At 41.7% G+C, this 20,824-nt stretch overlaps 1 protein-coding gene across 6 annotated transcripts in view; it reads left to right on the forward strand.

Moving 5' to 3' along the window:
• Nucleotides 1-20,824, forward strand: part of KCNT1 (potassium sodium-activated channel subfamily T member 1) — a 659,112-nt gene that overhangs the window by 458,800 nt on the left and 179,488 nt on the right. For all 6 annotated transcript variants that reach the window (XM_082263648.1, XM_082263649.1, XM_082263652.1 and 3 more), the window contains 2 exons: nt 477-556; nt 14,937-15,036. In XM_082263648.1, the coding sequence (XP_082119774.1) occupies nt 477-556; nt 14,937-15,036 (180 nt within the window). The remainder of the gene's footprint in view (nt 1-476; nt 557-14,936; nt 15,037-20,824) is intronic.

A 20,824-nucleotide genomic window follows, 5' to 3' on the forward strand; every position in this document is an offset into this window, starting at 1 on the left:
CAATTTTTTTTTTTTTACCAAACATATGTAGCATAAAACAAATTGGCCGAAAATGTTAAAAAATTTTGATTTTTACATTTTTTTGTGGGGGGAATTTCATATAAAAAAATGTGAAAAATATTGTTATTTTTGCAAAATTGACGCTCTTTTTTTTGTTTATAGCGCATGATCAAAAAATCGCACAGGTGATCAAATACCACCAAAAGAAAGTTCTGTTTGTGGGAAAAAAAGGACGTCAAATTAGTTTAGGTACAGCATCGCACGACCGCGCAATTGTCCGTTAAAGTCACGCAGTGCCGAATCGCAAAATAGGCCCTGGTCAGGAAGGGGGTAAAATCTTCCGGGCCTTAAGTGGTTAATAAATGAATTTGCAAGTCTGAATCACCAATGACTCTTGTTACAGGACAGGTGTATATTGCTGCATGGAACACATGTGTGTACACAGCTCCTGACAGATCTCTTTCTGTGTTTTCCAGGGTGCAAGTGGAATTCTATGTCAATGAGAATACCTTCAAAGAGAGACTAAAACTCTTCTTCATCAAAAACCAAAGATCAAGTGAGTAGCTCTTTCTTTGTTGTTCCATGAACAAATAGGTTTTTGAGTTAAAAGGGTTGCAACAGCTGTGCTTACATTAATAAAACACAGAAAATAATGATGGATTTCTAGCCTTCTAATTAAAGCTCAGCTGTAGTGAAGTATATATATATTTTTTAATCAAGGACAGTTCTTACAATAAAGCCAGAGTGTCCATTATGTTGTTGGCTGCCATGTTCAATGAAACGTTCAGTCTACAGCTGTGATCTTCCGGTGTTGTGGGGGTTAATGAGAGTGGCTGGACCTGTCACTGGCATGGACCTGTCACAGTGCCGACTATGCCAGCCCTTTTCACCCCTTGCCCCCTTCATACAACTATTGATTCCCACAATAAAAAGTGCTCTATAAATGGAGGATGGTCAGATGAATATAAGATCCACCTCCTCCATTCATAGAGTGCTCTTCATTGTGGGTAGCTAGGGGGCCTGTGTGGTTTCCTAAAATAAAGCCTAAGGCTGGCCATACATTATACAATTTTCTTACAATTTTCTGTACAATTTTCTTTAAATTTACCTTCAACTATGTAGTACAATGGCCTACCCTATAGGATACACTTGAAAGTGTTGTTTAGTTTTGACCTCATATTATGTGGTTTTTGGTAAATCTAACAGAAAATTGTACAAGAAAATTGAACCTAAAGTATATGTAAACCTTTATATTGTAAAACAACCCATTTAGTTTCAAATAGAAATGAAAGGCAAAACATTTGTGTATACATACAGTATAAAAACTATTATAAATACCTTTTCTCCCCTTTTTTCATGATTGCATAATCTCTGTTCTCAGAGAGCTAGAGGAGGAGAAACAGTAGCACACTGACCTTCCCAGTGAATGGCTGTGCAGGGATGGCGTGTCAGCACAGGTCTGATCACTGCACGAGAGCAGGCTAGGCATAGCTAGGGAACTGACCACGCTGTGTTCTCGTGCCTAGTGTGGTCAGTATTTAACAGCTTGCCGACATATAACTCACATATACAGCAGTAAGGTGGCCTTTGCTGCGCAGGATCACTTAACTAGTGCGTGCTCCTTTCCTTCCACATCTGGGGCGCGCATGCGTGCTGCCGGCGGCTTGCTGTGATTATACACAGCAAGAGCTGATTTATGAGTATGGGGGACTCCATGTATGCTGCCATCCCCCGACTGTTAGGCAGAGAGCAGGAACAGCGATCTGCCTATGTAAACAGGGCAGATCGCCATTTTGTCAGTAGGGAAGGAATTTATCCTGTGTCCCTGCAAAGCAGGAACATGGATCAATGCCTTCAACTGGTAAAAGCACCTCCCACACAGTACACTAACACCAGCTAAGCACACAGTTAACCCTTTGATCTCCCCTGATGTTAACCCCTTCCCTGCCAGGGTCATTAGTACAGTGATAGTGCATATTTTTAGCACTGATCAATGTATTAGTGTCACTGGTCCCAAAAAGTGTTAAAAGTTTTTTTTTTTTTGTCTGCCACAATATCGCAGTCCCGCTATAAGTCACTGATCTCCGCCATTACTAGTAAAAAATTAATAAAAATTCCATAAATATATCCCATAGTTTGTAGACACTTTTGTGCAAACCAATCATTATATGCTTGTTGGTATTTTTTTTTTATATATTTTTATAAAAATATGTAGCAAAATACATAGTTGCCTAAATTGATGAAGAAATTCGATTTTTTTTTTACATTTTTTTATTGGATTTGTTTTAGAGTAATGTAATGAATATTGCTTTTTTTTTTTTTATTGCTTTTTTTTTTCAAAAATTGTCTTTTTTTTTTCATTTTATTTGGGTACAGTGTCGCACGACTGCGCAATTATCAGTTAAAGCAACGCAGTGCTGTATCGCAAAATAAATGGCCTGGTCATGAAGGGGGGTAAGCCTTCTGGAGGTTAAGTGGTTAATAAGAAAGCAAAGGGACTGGCAGGATCACCAGGAATTTCACACAAAGAAAGCAATACAAAGAGAACAGGAGACTTTCTCATACAAGTACATGGCACAACAGGGACATATCAAGAATATGAAATGTTGGGCATTTACATATTCTTTAACGTGGTTCTAAAGGCTAAGGGTTTTTTACCTTCATGCATTCTATACATGAATGTAACAAACCTTCTCTGTGCAGCAGTTTCCCCTCCTGATACTTACCTGAGCCCCATCCCGATCAAGCGATGTGCAAGAGTGCCTCTGCTCTCAGGGGACTCTACCTCCTCATTGGCTCCCGTTGCTGTCAATCACAGCCAGTGAGCCAATGAGAAGAGAGAGAGGGTGGAACCCAGCTGCAGCTTTGTTTGTGAATGGACACGCTGGGGAGGGACTCAAGAGGAGGAAGATGGGGGCCGCTCTGTGTAAAACCACTGCACAGAGCAGGTAAGTATAACATGTTTGTTTGTTTGTATTGTTGTTTTTTTCATTAAAAGAAAGTCTTTAATAGCACTTTAAAGGATAACTAAACTCAAGAACAAGAATGCAATATATTGCAGCTTACAGGGGCTGCAATTGTTTTTTTTTTTTTTAGCTTTCTTTTTTTTTATGTTAAGATTGTTTAACATAAGTACAGAAAAGTCCTGTGATCTTGTTAGGAATGGCACTTCCTGTGTCTTCCTCCTAGCCATCTTCTGTAAACTACCAATGCAGGAGCCCACATTGCATACGTGATCTGCTGATCGTGGGTGAAAGGCTTTCCAGGCACCTGCAGGAAAGAATAATAAATACACATTCATTTTTTTCTGGAAAGATATGTGCATTTATTATGTTTTCTGTAAATGTGAACTTATCATTTAACATCTGCATAAGTACATTTATACAGTATTTAGTGAACTAGTTATAGACTGCCACTTGCAATTATTATAGGAGGATTTAAAGAGGAACTTCAGTCCCATTACTGCTGCCCCTCCTCCCCTATTTAGAGCCGCCATCTTTGATAGTCCAGTACATGCGCAGTTGTGCCAAAGGGCTCTGCCTGTCTTTTGAGACCTTGCAGAGCCCTGCAGCAGATCTGTTCATGTGCGGGTGTGTGTAAGCAGTGCCGGGACAAGGTCATCCAGCACCCACAGCAAAGGTACCAATCTGTGCCCCCCCCCTTCCCTTAGGGCTAGGGTCAAGGCGCCTCCATCCCTGCAATCAACCATTGCGCCCTGGGCAGCCGTCCCTCCTGCCCACCCCTTGTCCCAACCCTATGTGTAATTGAAGCAGATATAAAGGTAAGGAAAAATATGTTTGGTCTGTGCATGCGCTTTTTTTATGGCACATGCGCAGACCGAACAAAGTCCTTTGCCTCCCTAATCTCATAATGTCTACACAGATGTGCTGAAAGTCTCTGCTGGGTACTGAAGGCCAGCACATCTGTGCAGACATTGATTGGGCGTAATATAATTGTCACCTAGGTGAGAAAGGGGTAGGTGGTACCCTGCAGCACAAAAAGCAAGAATAAAAAAGTATCAAGATGTTGGAAAAGGAGGGGCTGGCCTGGATCCAAATACAAAGAATTCGTTTTTGGTTAGTTCAGTTTTTAGTTTTGGTTAGTTTTTTTTTTTTTTATTTAATATCAGAACAATGGATGCCTGTAGCAAGCAATGAATGTCTCTGTACTGCTATTATACATTTCTAGAACTATTTATTCTCCTTTTTTTTCTCACTTTGAAGTGATTTATGTATTTTGTAGTGGATTAAGAAGCTACAATAGGAAGCAATTTTATAGGAGCGATTAATGCTCTCAAGAAGCACTGACTGAAGATATTTGGACTTTTTTCTCAGATAAGGGGAGGATTGATCTGTCTCAGTGTGGCTGTTGCAGTATTTTGGCGATCTTGAAGTGTGCGACAGGATTTATTTTCTATCCTGTGCGACTATTCTATTAGAAAGTGAGAGGAAATACCCGGTCCATTTGAATATGTAATATTTAAAGCGGTAGTATACTAATTTTAGGTACTTTTCACAATATAAATCATATCTGTCCGTATGATATCTCTAACCTTTTCTTTTGCCTGTCACTTCTGCCGTTCTCTTTATATTTCGATCGTTCTTGTCAATGACGTCACCCGCACATGCTCAGTTTACCCTGATTTTCTGGCAAGCTAATGATGCTGCCGGAATAATGCAGGGTCTATGCCGGGGCAGCGTCATTTCCTGTGCTGGACGTCAGCCCCGTGCTCACGTGAGACTCTGACCGTCCCCATGCAGAAAATTCTCCACTACCCCATGTGACTTGCTATGTCACAGGGGAGTGCTAGTGGAGAGAGAAGAAGACGCCTCCTATTGGCTGTCAAAATGGTTAATGAACCCAAAACGAGGCTTGGTTTCGGCGGCTACTGCGCATGCGCAGGATTTCCGTACACTACACATAATGTGGGCAGAAATACTGCAATGCTCAGGAGACGGAAACCACAGCAAGGATGGCGGCGCAGAACAGGAGAAAATACAGACCCGAACGGAACAAATTACTAATGTAAGGAACATTTGTAATACATTGTTTACATGCTATTTGATTGCAAATTACATGTTACTGGCTTAGATTTGATTTAGAGATATCGAAGTGCTAAGAATACTACCGCTTTAATAGATATACACCTTCATAAAAAAACATAGCAGGGACTCTATTTGGTCAAGCTAACGTGTTTCAGCCAATAAGGCCTATGAGCTATAATTAAGAGCCGGTTCACACTGCCACGACCATAAGTCGCCCCATGTCGGAGCGACTTTTCATTGCGACTTTACCGCAACTTCAGCGCGACTTGTGAATTATTTTGCGCGACTTATATGACAGACGACTTTGTATTTGGCCAATCAGAATATGATGTGTTGTGACCGAATTCCCCTTTTCTGTTTTTTTTTACTCATTTCCTCATTGCCCACCAGTGCCACGTATCAGTGTCCACCAGTGTCACTGCCCACCAGTGCCACTGCCCACCAGTGCCACGTATGTGTCCACCAGTGCCACGTATCAGTGTCCACCAGTGCCACTGCCCATCAGTGCCACGTATGTGTCCACCAGTGCCACTGCCCACCAGTGCCATGAATCAGTGTCCACCAGTGCCACATATCAGTGCCACAAATCAGTGTCCACCAGTGCCACGTATCAGTGCCACAAATCAGTGTCCACCAGTGCCACATATCAGTGCCACGTATCAGTGTCCACCAGTGCCATGTATCAGTACCACGAATCAGTGTCCACCATTGCCACATATCAGTGCCACGAATCAGTGTCCACCAGTGCCACGTATCAGTGCCACGAATCAGTGTCCACCAGTGCCACGTATCAGTGGCACGTATAAGTGTCCACCAGTGCCACGTATCAGTGCCACGTATCAGTGCCACGAATCAGTGTCCACCAGTGCCATATATCAGTGCCACGAATCAGTGTCCACCAGTGCCACGTATCAGTGCCACATATCAGTGTCCACCAGTGACACGTATCAGTGCCACGAATCAGTGTCCACCAGTGCCACTAATCAGTGTCCACCAGTGCCACGTATCAGTGCCACGAATCAGTGTCCACCAGTGCCACGTATCAGTGTCACTAATCAGTGTCCACCAGTGCCACGTATCGGTGCCACGTATCAGTGCCACGAATCAGTGTCCACCAGTGCCATGTATCAGTGCCACGTATCAGTGTCCACCAGTGCCACGTATCAGTGCCACGAATCAGTGTCCACCAGTGCCATGAATCAGTGTCCACCAGTGCCACGAATCAGTGCCCACCAGTCCCACGTATCAGTGCCACATATCAGTGCCACTAATCAGTGTCCACCAGTGCCACGTATCAGTGCCACGAATCAGTGTCCATCAGTGCCACGTATCAGTGCCACGAATCAGTGTCCACCAGTGCCACGTATCAGTGCCACGAATCAGTGTCCACCAGTGCCATGTATCAGTGCCACGAATCAGTGTCCACCAGTGCCACTTATCTGTGTCCACCAGTACCACTCACACAGACCAAGCAGAGGTAATGGAATATAAATACCATTACATATATATATATTATATATATATATATATATATATATATATATATATATATATATACCATATAGGCATGGCTGCAATGTGGGGAATGCCTGGCTAATCTCTTTCTTCTTCCTGGAAAGTCTGATAACAAGTCGCTTCAATTAAGATAAGGAGGCGACTCCCATTGAAGTATATGGGACTAGTCGGATCACAAGTCGCCTCAAAGTAGTACAGGACCCTTTTCTGAATTTGGAGCGACTTCAGTAGTGCCAATTAAGACGGCACTGATTGATTAACATTGCTTTTGTTATGTCAAGCGACTTGGGGCGACTTGAGGCACACAAGTCGCCTCACAAGTCGAGCTAGTGTGAATGGGCTCTAAGGCTTTTTTGGTTTAAACACATTGCCTTGTTATTATGGGGCTATAGATCTATTAAAATCAATACATTTTTGAGAGGACTTATTATGATGAGGTTTATTCTATTTATTATCTGGAGAGAAAAGATGAGGCTGGAAGCTAAGCACTACAAAAGAAAACCACAGCTCTTTTTATTCTTATTTAGGTGTTAATCAGTTATAAAAGTCTGTTTTTACCAAAATCCTAGTCCCCTTTCCTAGCCTACATTTGGTTTACTCACCTTCTGGGCAGTCCCACTCAGATCACACCCACTTTTCAGACAGGCCTGCCCCTAATTATGCGGGAGCCGCCCACTCATTTACGCTAACCTCTCAGCTGATACCATTTTTTTAGTTACTGCGCATGCTCAGTGACTCAAATATGAGTAATGTTGTGATCTTGTAATGCAACCTGGGACAGAGATTTGGGACAGTCCCTGCAAATCTGGGATCTATGCAAGTGGAAATTTCTCTTTATAAGGTTTTAAAAAGGAACCACATAAAAATAAATTCAGCAATATCTCAGTGAATAGCCATAGGGACTAAGGCTCATACCATATTCTCATTTGAACTAAGCCACTGCTGGGTGTCTGATATGTGAAATGATCACCGCTGTAAAATAAAGATTTATTTGTTTAGGTATGGAACTAACACATATGGAAGGAGAATCAGGTATTCTCCAGTCCAACAGCTAGGGAGGAACTACAACCCCTAGAATACCTTGGCAGCTGTCAATTTGCATGTTCAATCTATTGAGAAGAGCTCGAGTGTCCACCAAACTTGTCTCTAGCCAATAAGCTGTAGGTCCAGGTCATTCCCACCCTGCAGCTCACAAAAAACAAAGAGGAGGGCTGTAGGGTGGGAATGACCCAGCCCACAGCTCACTGGAGTAGAAAATAGGTGCAAGTTTTGAGTTCAGTTAGTGGGGGGTTTGGGGGACGTCCAAGCTCATATCTACTGTTTAGTAGATATTGCTGATCCTCTTATCTATGCAAATTTATCAGATAGGATTTGTCTGATTGACGACATGGTCTTTCTGCGGTCTGTGGTCTCTAATCGCGTGAAAGTCCCACTCCTACTCCTGGTGATCATTAGCTAGAATTAGGTCACATATTCAGGAGAAGGAATATATGTATGTATATGTGTGTGTGTATACAGGGCTGCTGATGGGGGGGACCACCAGCCCTCTTGTAGGGGGCCCGAGCACACAGGGGGGCCCACACAGAGAGGGGGATTAGTGATGGACAACAAATACAGAAATCTTCCTCCAGCACCTGAATCTGATCTGTCCCCTTCCCTGCTATCAGCTTTTATCTGCTGAGAAAGAGATAGTTGTCCCTTCACTAATCCCCCTCCCTGTGAGGGCCCCCCTCCCAGCACTGGCTCTAATGTTATCTCTACTCAGGAATTTATTTGTAACTTTGTTTCTCTCTCTCTGTCTCTTTGATCACTGAGCTCCAACTGCCCAGCCTGTATATTTTTTTCATCTCATCTTCATTTTTATTTAACCTATTTTTTTTTAGATTTAGCAGGAATTATGCGAGTTATGTTATATTTGTGTCTGCTAATAGTGATTTTGTTGTAATTTTAGCTAAATATATCTTTAATATTTTCTTGGGGGGGCGCCCCGCGATTTCTAACAACAGCCCTGTGTGTATATATATATAATTAGATCACATAATGGAGCTCAGGAAAAGCATTTTTATTTATCAAAGAAAACATGCATTATTTCTTAAAATAGAACAATTATTTGAGCTTTAGTTTACCTGAAGAAATTATTATTAATATTATTATACAGGATTTATATAGTTTACACACTGCTTTACAATAAAAAAGGGAGACAGTACAATTACAATGCAGTTCAATACAGAAGGAATAGAAGGGCCCTGCTCATGGAACTTACAATCTAAAGGGAGTCAGAGGTGGTACAAAAGGTAATGGCTGCAGGGGATGATCTGATGGAGGGGACTCAAGTACAGTTCTTAGGTGGAGGTGGGGTAGGCTTCCCTGGATAAGTGAGTTTTTAAGGATCACCTAAAGGCGGACAGGGTAGGAGCTGACCGGACGTATTGGGGATGGGAGAGGTTCTGGAAAAGTTCTGAAGGCAAGTAGGGGAGAAGGTAACAAAAGGGAGCTAGAGAGCAGGAGATCCTGGGAGAAAAAAAAAGAGGTTGATTTGGGGTGATGTTGTGGATGGCCTTGTATGTTGTGGTTAGTATTTTGACTTTTGAGCTGCGATCATCAGGATCAGTGCGCATCTCAGTTTCATAAACGGACAACCAAGGCAGTTAGCATTTGGAAGTTCAGCTCCTGTACATCTCTTACCACAGGTTTCCCTTTAAACTTTGCAACATAGAAATGTAAAAACCTGCCATCAGATTTGCACCAGCTATTTCATCTTCTGTTTTTATTTTTATGACAGCCGCTGGTACAATATAGTCCAGTTCTCAAAGGGTTAATGGGATGCTGTGTGTAAAATAGAGTGGATTTGTAGCTGCCTGCTGCCATCTATTGGTCAGTTGTGGTTTAGCAAGGAGCTGCAATGTTTGACCTTCCTGCAAGCTGTGGATTCTGTGCGGGCGGCCTAATAATACATTTTGCTTGTATCAAAGATTTTTACTACACAAGGGCAGCTGTGACCAACACATTTTCCACCCAAAATAGATATCTCAGCAGTTTCTATCATCTCCCGGGAACTTTGGTTGTGCTCTTCCATGGGGCAGCACATCTACAGTGGCCAATAATAGGGGCTCTCACTGTCCCTGTTTGAATTGTATTATTTTTTTTTTGGAGAAAGAAGGAAAGGGAAGGAGTGGGAACACCCAAAACAGCAGTGTCCCTTGTGTAAATGGACAAGGTTGTAACTGCTTTGGGTGTTGTACAAAGATGAATGACCACAAACTGCTCATTCAGCAAATTGTGGGGTACATTTGTAATATTTTATATAGCAGCTCCAAATTAAAGAAAAAAAATCCTCCTCCTGACTGGATTATATCAGTGGATTTTTAAACCTTTTTCAGCTAAACTGCACCCTTATACATACAATAAAGTGTGCGTTTGGTACACTTTTTTATTGACTGTGTCCTTAAAGTGCACTGTATTGTTCCCCCCAATAAATAACTGAGCCTGGGTGTTACCAGTAAAGGTTTTTTTCATTAATACAAAGACTTTTAAGTTTGCTTACTCTGTGCTGAATAAACGCAAGTAATTGCATTGGCACAAAAAAAAAAAAAAAAAACAACAATTGTTTTGTATGTGCCCTGTTCACACCACCACATTTTTCTGCATGTTTCGGAGAAATGATTAATAAATTATAATTTTATGCACTTCAAATAAAGTAAAAAAAAAAGAAGGATAAATAAAATAAACACATATTGCACTGACCCTGGCAAAACTGACAGCTGAGATGTTAAAACACAGCGATTAGAGGACACGCAGTATGAATGAGTCCCTCGACAAATTTGTAATTCCAACCTTTGGAAACCAGTTAAGGAAGGCCCTGCCCTTTTCCAGCTTGACTGTGTCCCTGAGTACAACACAAAGATCATAAAGACATGATTGGCATGTTTGTGAGTAACTTGTAGGCAGGTATAGTCTGATTTCTCCAATGAAGGTGGCGCTCAAACACAGCGAGCCTGGAGCTGGAGAGGAACTCAAGAGGAACACAGTTCCTCTATGGTTTCCTTGGTCACTGGGGAAGAAATCCAGTTGGATGCTGCTGCACCATGTAATTATTGTGGCCATCTTAAGTCAGGCAGAGCCTATTTAAGGCCCTGGCCCCCAAGCTTGTTGCGCAATTTGGCAAGTCGGTAGAGTAGGGACAGGTACCCAGACTGTAAGGTACAGTACTGGTGCTAGGAAAGAGTTCCTGATGACTGGGGAAAGTGTAGGGTTACATCTCTTCTGAACACCCTCCCAATTGGGCATGGGACATCCAGACTACATTCTGCTCCCTCTCAACAGACACTGTCAGTCCAGCTGGAACCCGCTTCCACACGTTATTGTAAACTGTGAGTGCACCCAGCTGGGTAGCCTTCCCATCGGGTTTGTTGTGAACTGTTGCTGCATTGCTTCAGTTTTACATTGCACCCAACTATGTGAATTATTGCCACCACACACACTGACACCACCTACAAACTTGAGTGGCTTGCTCAGAGCCCTGACCATATTAAACACCTTTGGGATGGAATGCCTATTGAAAGAAGGAAGGGTTTTCTGGTCCAACATGAGTATCAGATCTCATAAATGCTCTTTTTGGCTGGAGAGGCATAAATATCCACTGATGCACTCCACAATCTTGTGAAACACCATCAAAAGAATGGAGGCTCTTAGTGCCACAAAGGAAGGGGGCCGCTCTCTCTTTAATGTCCATAATTTATAATGGGATGTCCAAGCTCAGTTGTAATGGTGTGCCTTAACAGTAAGTGTCCACAATCCTTTTGCCGTATAGTGTAGAGCTATATACATTCGCTCACACATCATTGTTATGGACCAAAAGCCACAGCCAGGAGTGCATATGCAGGGGAGGACTGTGCCAGGGGGGAGGAGGGCAATTGCCCCCTGGGCCGCTCTGATGCCCTGTAAAAAGGCTGCACTGCTTCTGCCACAGACATACCTGAATAATTCCTGGTGAAGAGAAGTAAAAAGTCCCCCTGGGCCGCTCTGATGCCCTGTAAAAAGGCTGCACTGCTTCTGCCACAGACATACCTGAATAATTCCTGGTGAAGAGAAGTAAAAAGTCCCCGCAGCTGACCAACTGAGTGCAGGATGAAGACAAGGACAGAGCTCAGGCCTTCCCCCCCGCCAGCATGGATAGTGTTAACTGTATCTGAGCAGAAGCCAGTTCCATGCCCCACTGGAGACTCTCCCCCTGCTAGCCCCAACTCAACCGCCTCCTGCTGGCCAGGTTGGGAACGCAGATTCGGCCAGTGGGAAGAGAGTACCTGGAGCGGAGCTTCAGCCTGGAACGGGGGTCAGAAGGAGGCCGGGAAGAGAGAGAGTGGGAGGGGGCTGAGTTGCTGCACCATGGTCCTCTGGATTGTACTTGCCCCCCTGGGCTGAAATTTTCCAGTCAGCCCCTGTGCGTATAACAGGGTGAAAAAATTAGAAGACAGTTGTCACTTAATTTCAGGATGTACCTAAACAAAGACATTCAAGGCAGAATCACCAAGTATTTCAGGAACCTTTCCTGTTCCAGCATGACCTGTGCAAAGTTCATAAAGACATGAACGGCATGTTTGGTGTGGGGGAACTTGAGTAGCCTGTACAGAGTCCTGACTATATTAGACACCTTTGGGATGGAATGGCAATTGTGAGATGAGTTTTCTGGTCCAACATGAGTACCCGATCTCACAAATGCTCTCTTTGGCTGGAGGGGCATAAATTCCAACTGATGCACTCCAAAATCTTGTGAAATGCCTTCCCAGAAGAGTGGAGGCCTTTAGTGCCACAAAAAGAAGGGGCATTTCTCTCTTTAATGCCCATAATTTATAATTGGATGTCCAGCAAGCTCAGGTATAATGGTAAAGTGTCCACAATCTTTTTGCCATCTAGTGTTGATCTATAAAAACTCCCTCTCACATCTTCGTTCTTGACGAGCACGCAGCCACCTCCAGGAGTGCATATGAACGAGTGACAAAATTCCAGGAGGGGCCTGAATAAAGACCTTCAAGGCATGATCACCAAGTGTTTTAGGGCTCGTTCACACAATTCTTTTTTGGACTGAATAAACACAGGTCACTGATAGGGCACATAGAAAACAGTTGTTTTCACACCAAAGTCTTCTCCTCTGCTGTTTACTTTCTGCCTGGGCTCTTCTCAGGGTGTCCATGTCCGTGTGTGCTTGGTCCTATTGGATGTCTAGCCGCGGGGTTCTCTCGGGATCAAAAACAGGACTGAGGTCATGACAAGGCACATAGGTAACCAACCTTCTCTGGCTCCATTACACTGGTGGATTCACTATCCCCACACCCAGAGCTGACAGCGGTGAGGGACCTGGAGGGTGGAATTAGGTGAGTATGTCTGGCTTCACAAGTTAAAGGAGGAAAAAGTCTTATTAGGATGAGTTTGAGGTTGATGAGAGGGAGGGGTTGGAAAGAAAAGATTACAGATTTTAATTTGTACAAAGATTTATGTATAAAACAAAAATCACAAAGAAAACATTCATTTCTCCTTAACAATGCTGGCTGATGCGAAGGCACAGTAAAATCCATTACGGTAATCTAGAGCCTTGCAAAGAACAAATTTATTATGTTTGTTTTTGGTATTTTTACATAATACATCTTTTCACTCACCGTCTTTCCTAACCTTCAGTTCAAGGTAATCATGTGTCTCACGAATGAATTACGCGACGCTCTGAAAGGCTGTAATAGCGTACAGACAGTGGCGCCGGGGTTGCTGTATTGTCCTCGCTTGTGTTTTCTGCGTGGTTGAAAGATTAGAACCTTCACATAAGAGAGGAAAGAACAACATTGCACTGACCTACTTAACAACAAAGAAAGTGGTCGAGAACGTCAGGAAGCCGCGTCTGGGGTCACTGCTGGGAATATTGTACCAACTCTTTTTGGCTGTCACGTTTAAATTATTGAAAATTTTGAATATATGAGAGTGCGGAGTCCTTAAACATGCGCCCACGACTAAAAGGAAGAGTTAGCATTCAAAGGGATTTTCCAGACAATAATTCTGCTTCTTTTACCATTGAGGAGAGCTGTTCAGGCTATCAACAGCCATCAGCTCAATAACTTCCATGGCAGAGTGGCTGTGCTAAAATGGACTAGTAATTAGGTGCCACCATTCAGATGGAACTAAATGGCTATCCACAATCATTCCCTCTCAGCATGGGTGAATTCAGATAAGGGCTCACACCTTCAACAGCTCTATGATAGAAGTTAATGAGCTAAGGCCTGAAATAACTGAATAGAATCCCTACTATACTTTAACTGTTTCTGGGAGAACCTTTGTACGTATTATCATATCAGCCAGTGCTGGTAAAAACAACATTATAGCACAGCAATTATTTTTATACCGCGTGCCCTGAGCTACATACACATTATTTTTCTGAATGCAGTTGCTGCCCAGACATTGCATACCTCGATCCTGAACTAAATTCAAATTTTTCCTTAAATATTTTGCTGACTTGCTCTTCTATGCCAGGAAGCTGGTGGTGATGCGCTGGAGGGACCCCGGGGCTCCGAAGTTGTCACAATGGAAGACTCTGGTGAATTCCATGATACCTTTATATAAAGCAGTGTACAAGTTCAGGGAGTGCCCCAAAAAATTCCACAAGGTATGGGACCTGTGGTTGGAAGCTACGGATACTACGGACGATCCTTCGGCTCCAGCTGTTGATGGGTCCTCGCAAACTACGTAGGTTGCTCATGTTTATATCTCATGGTGTGTTATTTCTCTGTTCTACTGACCACACCGGACCGCAGTCTCCGGAGCACCAGTGATTAGGTGTTTCGGGAATGTAACCTGTGATATTCTTGACTACCCTTGAGCTGCAGCCACCGTTAGGGGGTTAGTGGGGTTTGTTTTTACTTTTCTTTCTGTCTTTTTTGGTTGTTGTCATGGTTCTATGTTGTTGAGCCTGGGTATGCCCAAATGGCTCTGTTTTGTATGTTGTTTATAAAACTTCAATAAATATAATTTTCAAAAAAATATATATATATTTTGCTGACAATCAGTTAATATGATGTGATTAATCTGAGCTGTATACACAACATTTTATCCTAATTGTTTTCCAATGGTTTTGCTGCAAGAACAGTCATCATGCAGCCAGACAGGAGCCTTAACTGTCCACATATTGGCTTTATCCACTTCATCCCAAATGCTGATGCTGCATGGCCCGGTGTACACTGAAGCTGGCTCTGGCAAGTCTATATGGACGTCATTTATTATAATATTGATAATATGCATTGGTACAGTGACAGATCTCTCCTCCAAAGTAAAAATATGTACTGAACATTGTTCCCCTAGTATGAAAGGAATGACAATCTAATCTGTGTTATCTTTCAGGCCTTAGAATCCGTCTTTTCAACTTTTCCCTCAAACTCTTGTCCTGTCTTCTGTACATTGTGCGAGTATTACTGGATGACCCAACGCAAGGGATCGGCTGGTAAGTCGCTGGATTACAGCTCTCCAAATATATATTCTGCAGAGCGAAAACTGCTATGACTATCTTCTCTAGATACAAGATGTATTTCACTGGTCTGTAGATATAACATATAATTTCCAAGAGTCACGTCACGGTTATTTAGATATAACGTATAATTTACAGGAGTAATGGCACTTCACTCTAGATCTAATTTATAATTTACAGGAATTACATCACCATTCTTTAGATATAGTATGGAGTGTGTGCTACACCAATACAGATTAGATAACTGTACCTATGTCCTATAAATTTAAATGTAGCATAAAGGATTAGGTTGAGGCACTGAGGACTTTCATGGTACAGTATAAACATACAACTCAATTATATTGTAAAAAACAATACATATATTTATTAATAATTACTGGTAAAAATTCACCCATAAGAGGGGAATGGGGGAAAAGTGGGATTTTTATCCAATTAGGACAGCAACACAGTTCTTCTAAAACCATATATTCCTCTATGGTAGATTGGGCATTAGATATAGTGTCCACCCAGAGGGACCTCTATCCACATAGTTCCAGTCTCAACTTTGCTTGTTTTGTGGAGTACCCACTTCTTCAGGAGTTTTATTCAGAAGGTATGTTGATCTGTAAAGGGGATACAAAGCAACAATAATATACAGTAGGACACATTCAAAAATTCTAAACATTTGTGAATGTTTGGGGGTGCAATTGGGTGGAGGAACTTGACTGGACTGCACAGAGTCCTGACCTCAACCCGATAGAACACCTTTGGGATGAATTAGAGCGGAGACTGTGAGCCAGGGTTTCTCATCCAACATCAGTGCCTGGCCTCACAAATGTACTTCTGGAAGAATGGTCAAACATTCCCATAGACACACTCCTAAAACTTGTGGACAGCCTTCCCAGAAGAGTTGAAGCTGTTGTAGCTGCAAAGGTTGGGCCAACTCAAAAATGCCATTAAAATTTGTGTGCGTGTAAAGGCAGGCATCCCAATACTTTTGACAATATAGTGTATATTCCATTTTTTTTCTCTAGGGTTCAAAAACACTTTAATAACCTCTCAGATTGTTCATTCAATAATTATGATAGATATTAGTGAAATTGAAGAACTTGGATAGTGTTTGAGAAGAAAGATGGCCATTAAAGTTCATGTGCATGTAAATGCAGGCGTCCCAATACTATCTAGTGCACGTGTGTCAAACACAAGGTCCTCTAGGCCACTTTATGTGGCCCTCGCACCTTGTCTGCAGCTGCAGGAGAGCTCCAGCCCTCCTCTAGACTAGGTACTTTCTGCTTTCCAGCAATGCCTCCAGCTGCTTCCCAGCAGCAACACAAGGTAAGGGGGGTGCACTGAGATGTAAGGGAGGGTGGAGGACTCAACTTCTGAAGGTGGGGAGGCTTGACGTCTTATGTAAGAGTAGGAGATGCTCTGAACATCTAGTCTTACAGATACAACCTGCCCTTGGTGGGGAGGCTCTTGATGTATTATGCCAAGGTAGGTGATGCTCTGGACATCTAGTCTTATAGATACAACCGGCCCTTTTGAGGGCAATCATAATGCTGATGCGGCCCGTGATTAAACACCCCTGATCTAGTGTATACAGGAGTGACGTCACCATTCTTTAGATTTAGTTTATAATATACAGGTTTGATGTCACTGTTCTCTAGATATAGCTTATAATTTACAAGAGTGATGACACTGCTCTCTAGATAGAACTTATAATATACAGGAGTGATAACGTCTCCGTTCTCTAGAAATAATCTATAATTTACAAGAGTGATGACACTGCTCTCTAGATAGAACTTATAATATACAGGAGTGATGTCTCCATTCTCTCGAAATAATCTATAATTTACAAGAGCGATGACACTGCTCACTAGATAGAACCTTATAATATACAGGAGTGATGTCTCCGTTCTCTAGAAATAATCTATAATTTACAAGAGCGATGACACTGCTCACTAGATAGAACCTTATAATATACAGGAGTGATGTCTCCGTTCTCTAGAAATAATCTATAATTTACAAGAGTGATGACACTGCTCACTAGATAGAACTTATAATATACAGGAGTGATGTCTCCGTTCTCTAGAAATAATCTATAATTTACAAGAGCGATGACATTGCTCACTAGATAGAACCTTATAATATACAGGAGTGATGTCTCCGTTCTCTAGAAATAATCTATAATTTACAAGAGTGATGACACTGCTCTCTAGATAGAACTTATAATATACAGGAGTGAAGTCACCGTTCTCTACAAATAATCTATAATTTACAAAGTGATGACACTGCTCACTAGATAGAACTTATAATATACAGGAGTGATGTCTCCGTTCTCTAGAAATAATCTATATTTTACAAGAGTGATGACACTGCTCTCTAGATAGAATTTATAATATACAGGAATGATGTCTCCGTTCTCTAGAAATAATCTATAATTTACAAGAGTGATGACACTGCTCTCTAGATAGAATTTATAATATACAGGAGTGATGTCTCCATTCTCTAGAAATAATCTATAATTTACAAGAGTGATGACACTGCTCTCTAGATAGAACCTTATAATATACAGGAATGATGTCTCCGTTCTCTAGCTATAACTTATAATTTACAGGAATGACCTCGCAGTTCTCTAGATATAACTTAAAATTTACAAGAGTGACGACGCTGCTCTAGATACAATTTATAATTTAGAGAAGTGAGGTCGCCTCTCTCTAGATATAAAATATATTCTGGAGGAACAATATCTCTGCTCTCCAGATATAAATTGTTTTTCATGGGATCTACAATACATCACTGCTCTCCAGTCTCTAGTTATAAAATATATTTCACAGTTGTGATATCACTGCTCTCTAGATATAAATTATATTTTTATAGGAGTGATGTTTGTGATCTTTAGGTATAAAATATTTTTCACAAGGGTGATGTCACTGCTTCCCAGATATAAATGATATTTCACAGGATTAATGTCACTGCTTTCTAGATATAAATTATAATTCACAGGAGTGATGTCACAGTTCTCTGCATACATTACATTTTACAAGAGTGACATCAATTCTTTACAGATATAAATTACATTTCATGGGAATTACATCATCGCTCTCTAAAATATGATTCAAAGGATTTATGTCACAGTTATACAGTATGCCACTGCTTTTTGAACATTCTTATTTTACAGATATGTTGTTTCTTACATGGCCAAGACCACCAACCCACCGTTTTATCTCTTCTAAGAAAAGAATCACCTGGCTCCAAATTAAACCTAAAGAAGAACTCCAGATAACTAAATGCACACTTAAAACAAACATTTGTAAACAGTCTTAATTCTCTTCATCCAGTGCTTCACATTCCTCACCATTCTGTATAACGAGAAGGTGACACCACTATTCACTATTGCAGCTCAGCCTCCCCTTGTGTGATAAGAGTTGCCCAAATGTTTTCCCCTCCATCTCCCAGGGTTTGAAACATGTCTGTTTAGCAACTTTGCACAATGCAATAAAGCATGGCTGACTCACAGCGCAGATCCCCCCACTGTAAGCATGATTTGTGGCTTGCAGAGGGTTCTGCAAAGACATTAGGAAGATAAATGTTAGCAGTTATACTATTCTCAGATACTTTTCATTATTTTAAAGACCATCTTACAGAACTAATGGGTCCAGGTTATATTCACTACAGAGCTACTTAATATTTCAGAGTTGATATCACTTATAAAAAGGTTTTTACAAGATATTTTCTATATAGTTAAGCTATTTACATAATTTATTCTAATCCTCCTATATCACCCACTAACTAGATAATATGAGGATTTAAACAGTGCATGCCTGTGAATATCTGATTCCTCATCAACGCTCCCTGGGTGCCAGAAGTTATTGACAGCCAGGATAGACCAGAAATTTGCTTGGAATATATCAGTATTAATGACTTTTTAAGAGAATCTTTGACATGTAGATACAAGAAATCATAACATGAATACATATCGGCGTTTAACGATATCTTGTATTGGTGTGTCTGTATGTGAATATGACTCATAAAATTTGAAATCAACCTATACTCCGACTAGCTGAATATTTGATAGCAGAAGACCCAGAATTCTCCAGCAGAAGATCATTCAGGGAAGGAGAATTACATAGAGGAGTCCTCCAACAGTACAGAGTATTTTTGAAGAGGAGAATTTGATTATTGAAGAAGCAGCTTTCCCCAGCAGCACAAAGTATTTTAGAGGAGTAGAATTAGATAAGAGAACCAGCAGAATCCTCAATCAGCACAGAGTATTCTAGGTGAGAAGAATTAGAGAAAGGATCAAGTCCTTCAGCAGTACAGAGTATTTTGAGGTGGGGGAGAATAAGTTAACCATTTGCCGACTGCCGCAAGTACATATACTGCAGCGGTCAGCCCCTCACAGGCAAAGTGACGTACCGATACGTCACTAGCCTGTGAGGCTCTGGGGAGCGAGCGCGCGCCGCCGGAGGCGCGCTCCCGCGTGGTCACGGACCCCCCGCGCGTGTGCCCGGCAGACCCGATGTCCGCCGGGCACTCACGATCGTCCGTGACAGCAGGAGAAAGGCAGGCGGCTGATGTAAACAAGCCGCCTGTCATTCTCCCCTGTGTAGGAACAGTGATCATACAGTTCTACTATGTAGGACCGTTGATCACTGTTCCTACACCTCAAGCCACAGCCAATCACAGTAAGAATCACGCCCCTAGGGACACACACCACCCCTCCCTCTCAAAAAAAGATAACCCCTTCACTACCAGTGTCATTTTACAGTAACAGTGCATATGTATAGCACTGATTACTGTAGTGATGTCACTGGTAACCCCAAAAGTGTCAAAAATGTCAGTCAAGGGTCCGATCTGTCCGCCCCAATGTCGTAGTCCCGCAAAAAAAATCGCAGATCGCCGCCATTACGCGTTAAAAAAAAACAACAAAAATGACAAAAATCTTTCCCTTTGTTAGTAAACACGATAACATTTGCGCAAACCAATCAAAATACGCTTTTTGCGATTTTTTTTTTAACAAACATAGGTAGCATAAAACAAATTGGCCCGAAAATGTTAAAAAATTTAGATTTTTACATTTTTTTTGGAGGAATTTCATATAAAAAAATGTGAAAAATATTGTTATTTTTGCAAAATTGAAGCTCTTTTTTTGTTTATAGCGCATGATCAAAAAATCGCACAGGTGATCAAATACCACCAAAAGAAAGCTCTGTTTGTGGGAAAAAAAGATGTCAAATTAGTTTAGGTACAGCGTCGCACGACCGCGCAATTATCCGTTAAAATCACGCATAACCCCTGGTCAGGAAGGGGGTAAAATCTTCCGGGGCTTAAGTAGTTAAAGGAAGGAGCAGAGTCCTTTCGGTTGTACAGAATATTTCAGGAGAGGAGAGTTAGATAGTGGAAGGAGAAGAGTCACTGATTTGTATGTCACTGTCTACAACCTAAGTTGTGAAATTTGCTTGTGCTTTTTCTTCCCTTTTTATATGACGTTTGCTTTATTTCCTGGTCATTGTATGTATGGGAGACAATTGTACTTATGTGTCAGTCCCACTATGTTTTGTATAACTCTTTGTTTTTAATTGTAAAAAAAATAATAAAAATGATTGGAAATTGAAGAAGAGTCCCCCAGCAGTGCAGAGTATTTTAGGAAAGGAGCGTTAGATAGTCGAAAGAGAAGAGTCCTCCAGCAGTGCAAAATACTGTATTTCAAGAGAGGAGAGTTAGATAGTGGAAGGAGAAGAGTCCTCCAGCAGTGCAGAGTATTTCAGAAGAGGAGAGTTAG

This window comes from Pelophylax lessonae (assembly GCF_965119305.1).
Source record: "Pelophylax lessonae genome assembly, chromosome: 7".
NCBI classification, from domain to species: domain Eukaryota; kingdom Metazoa; phylum Chordata; class Amphibia; order Anura; family Ranidae; genus Pelophylax; species Pelophylax lessonae.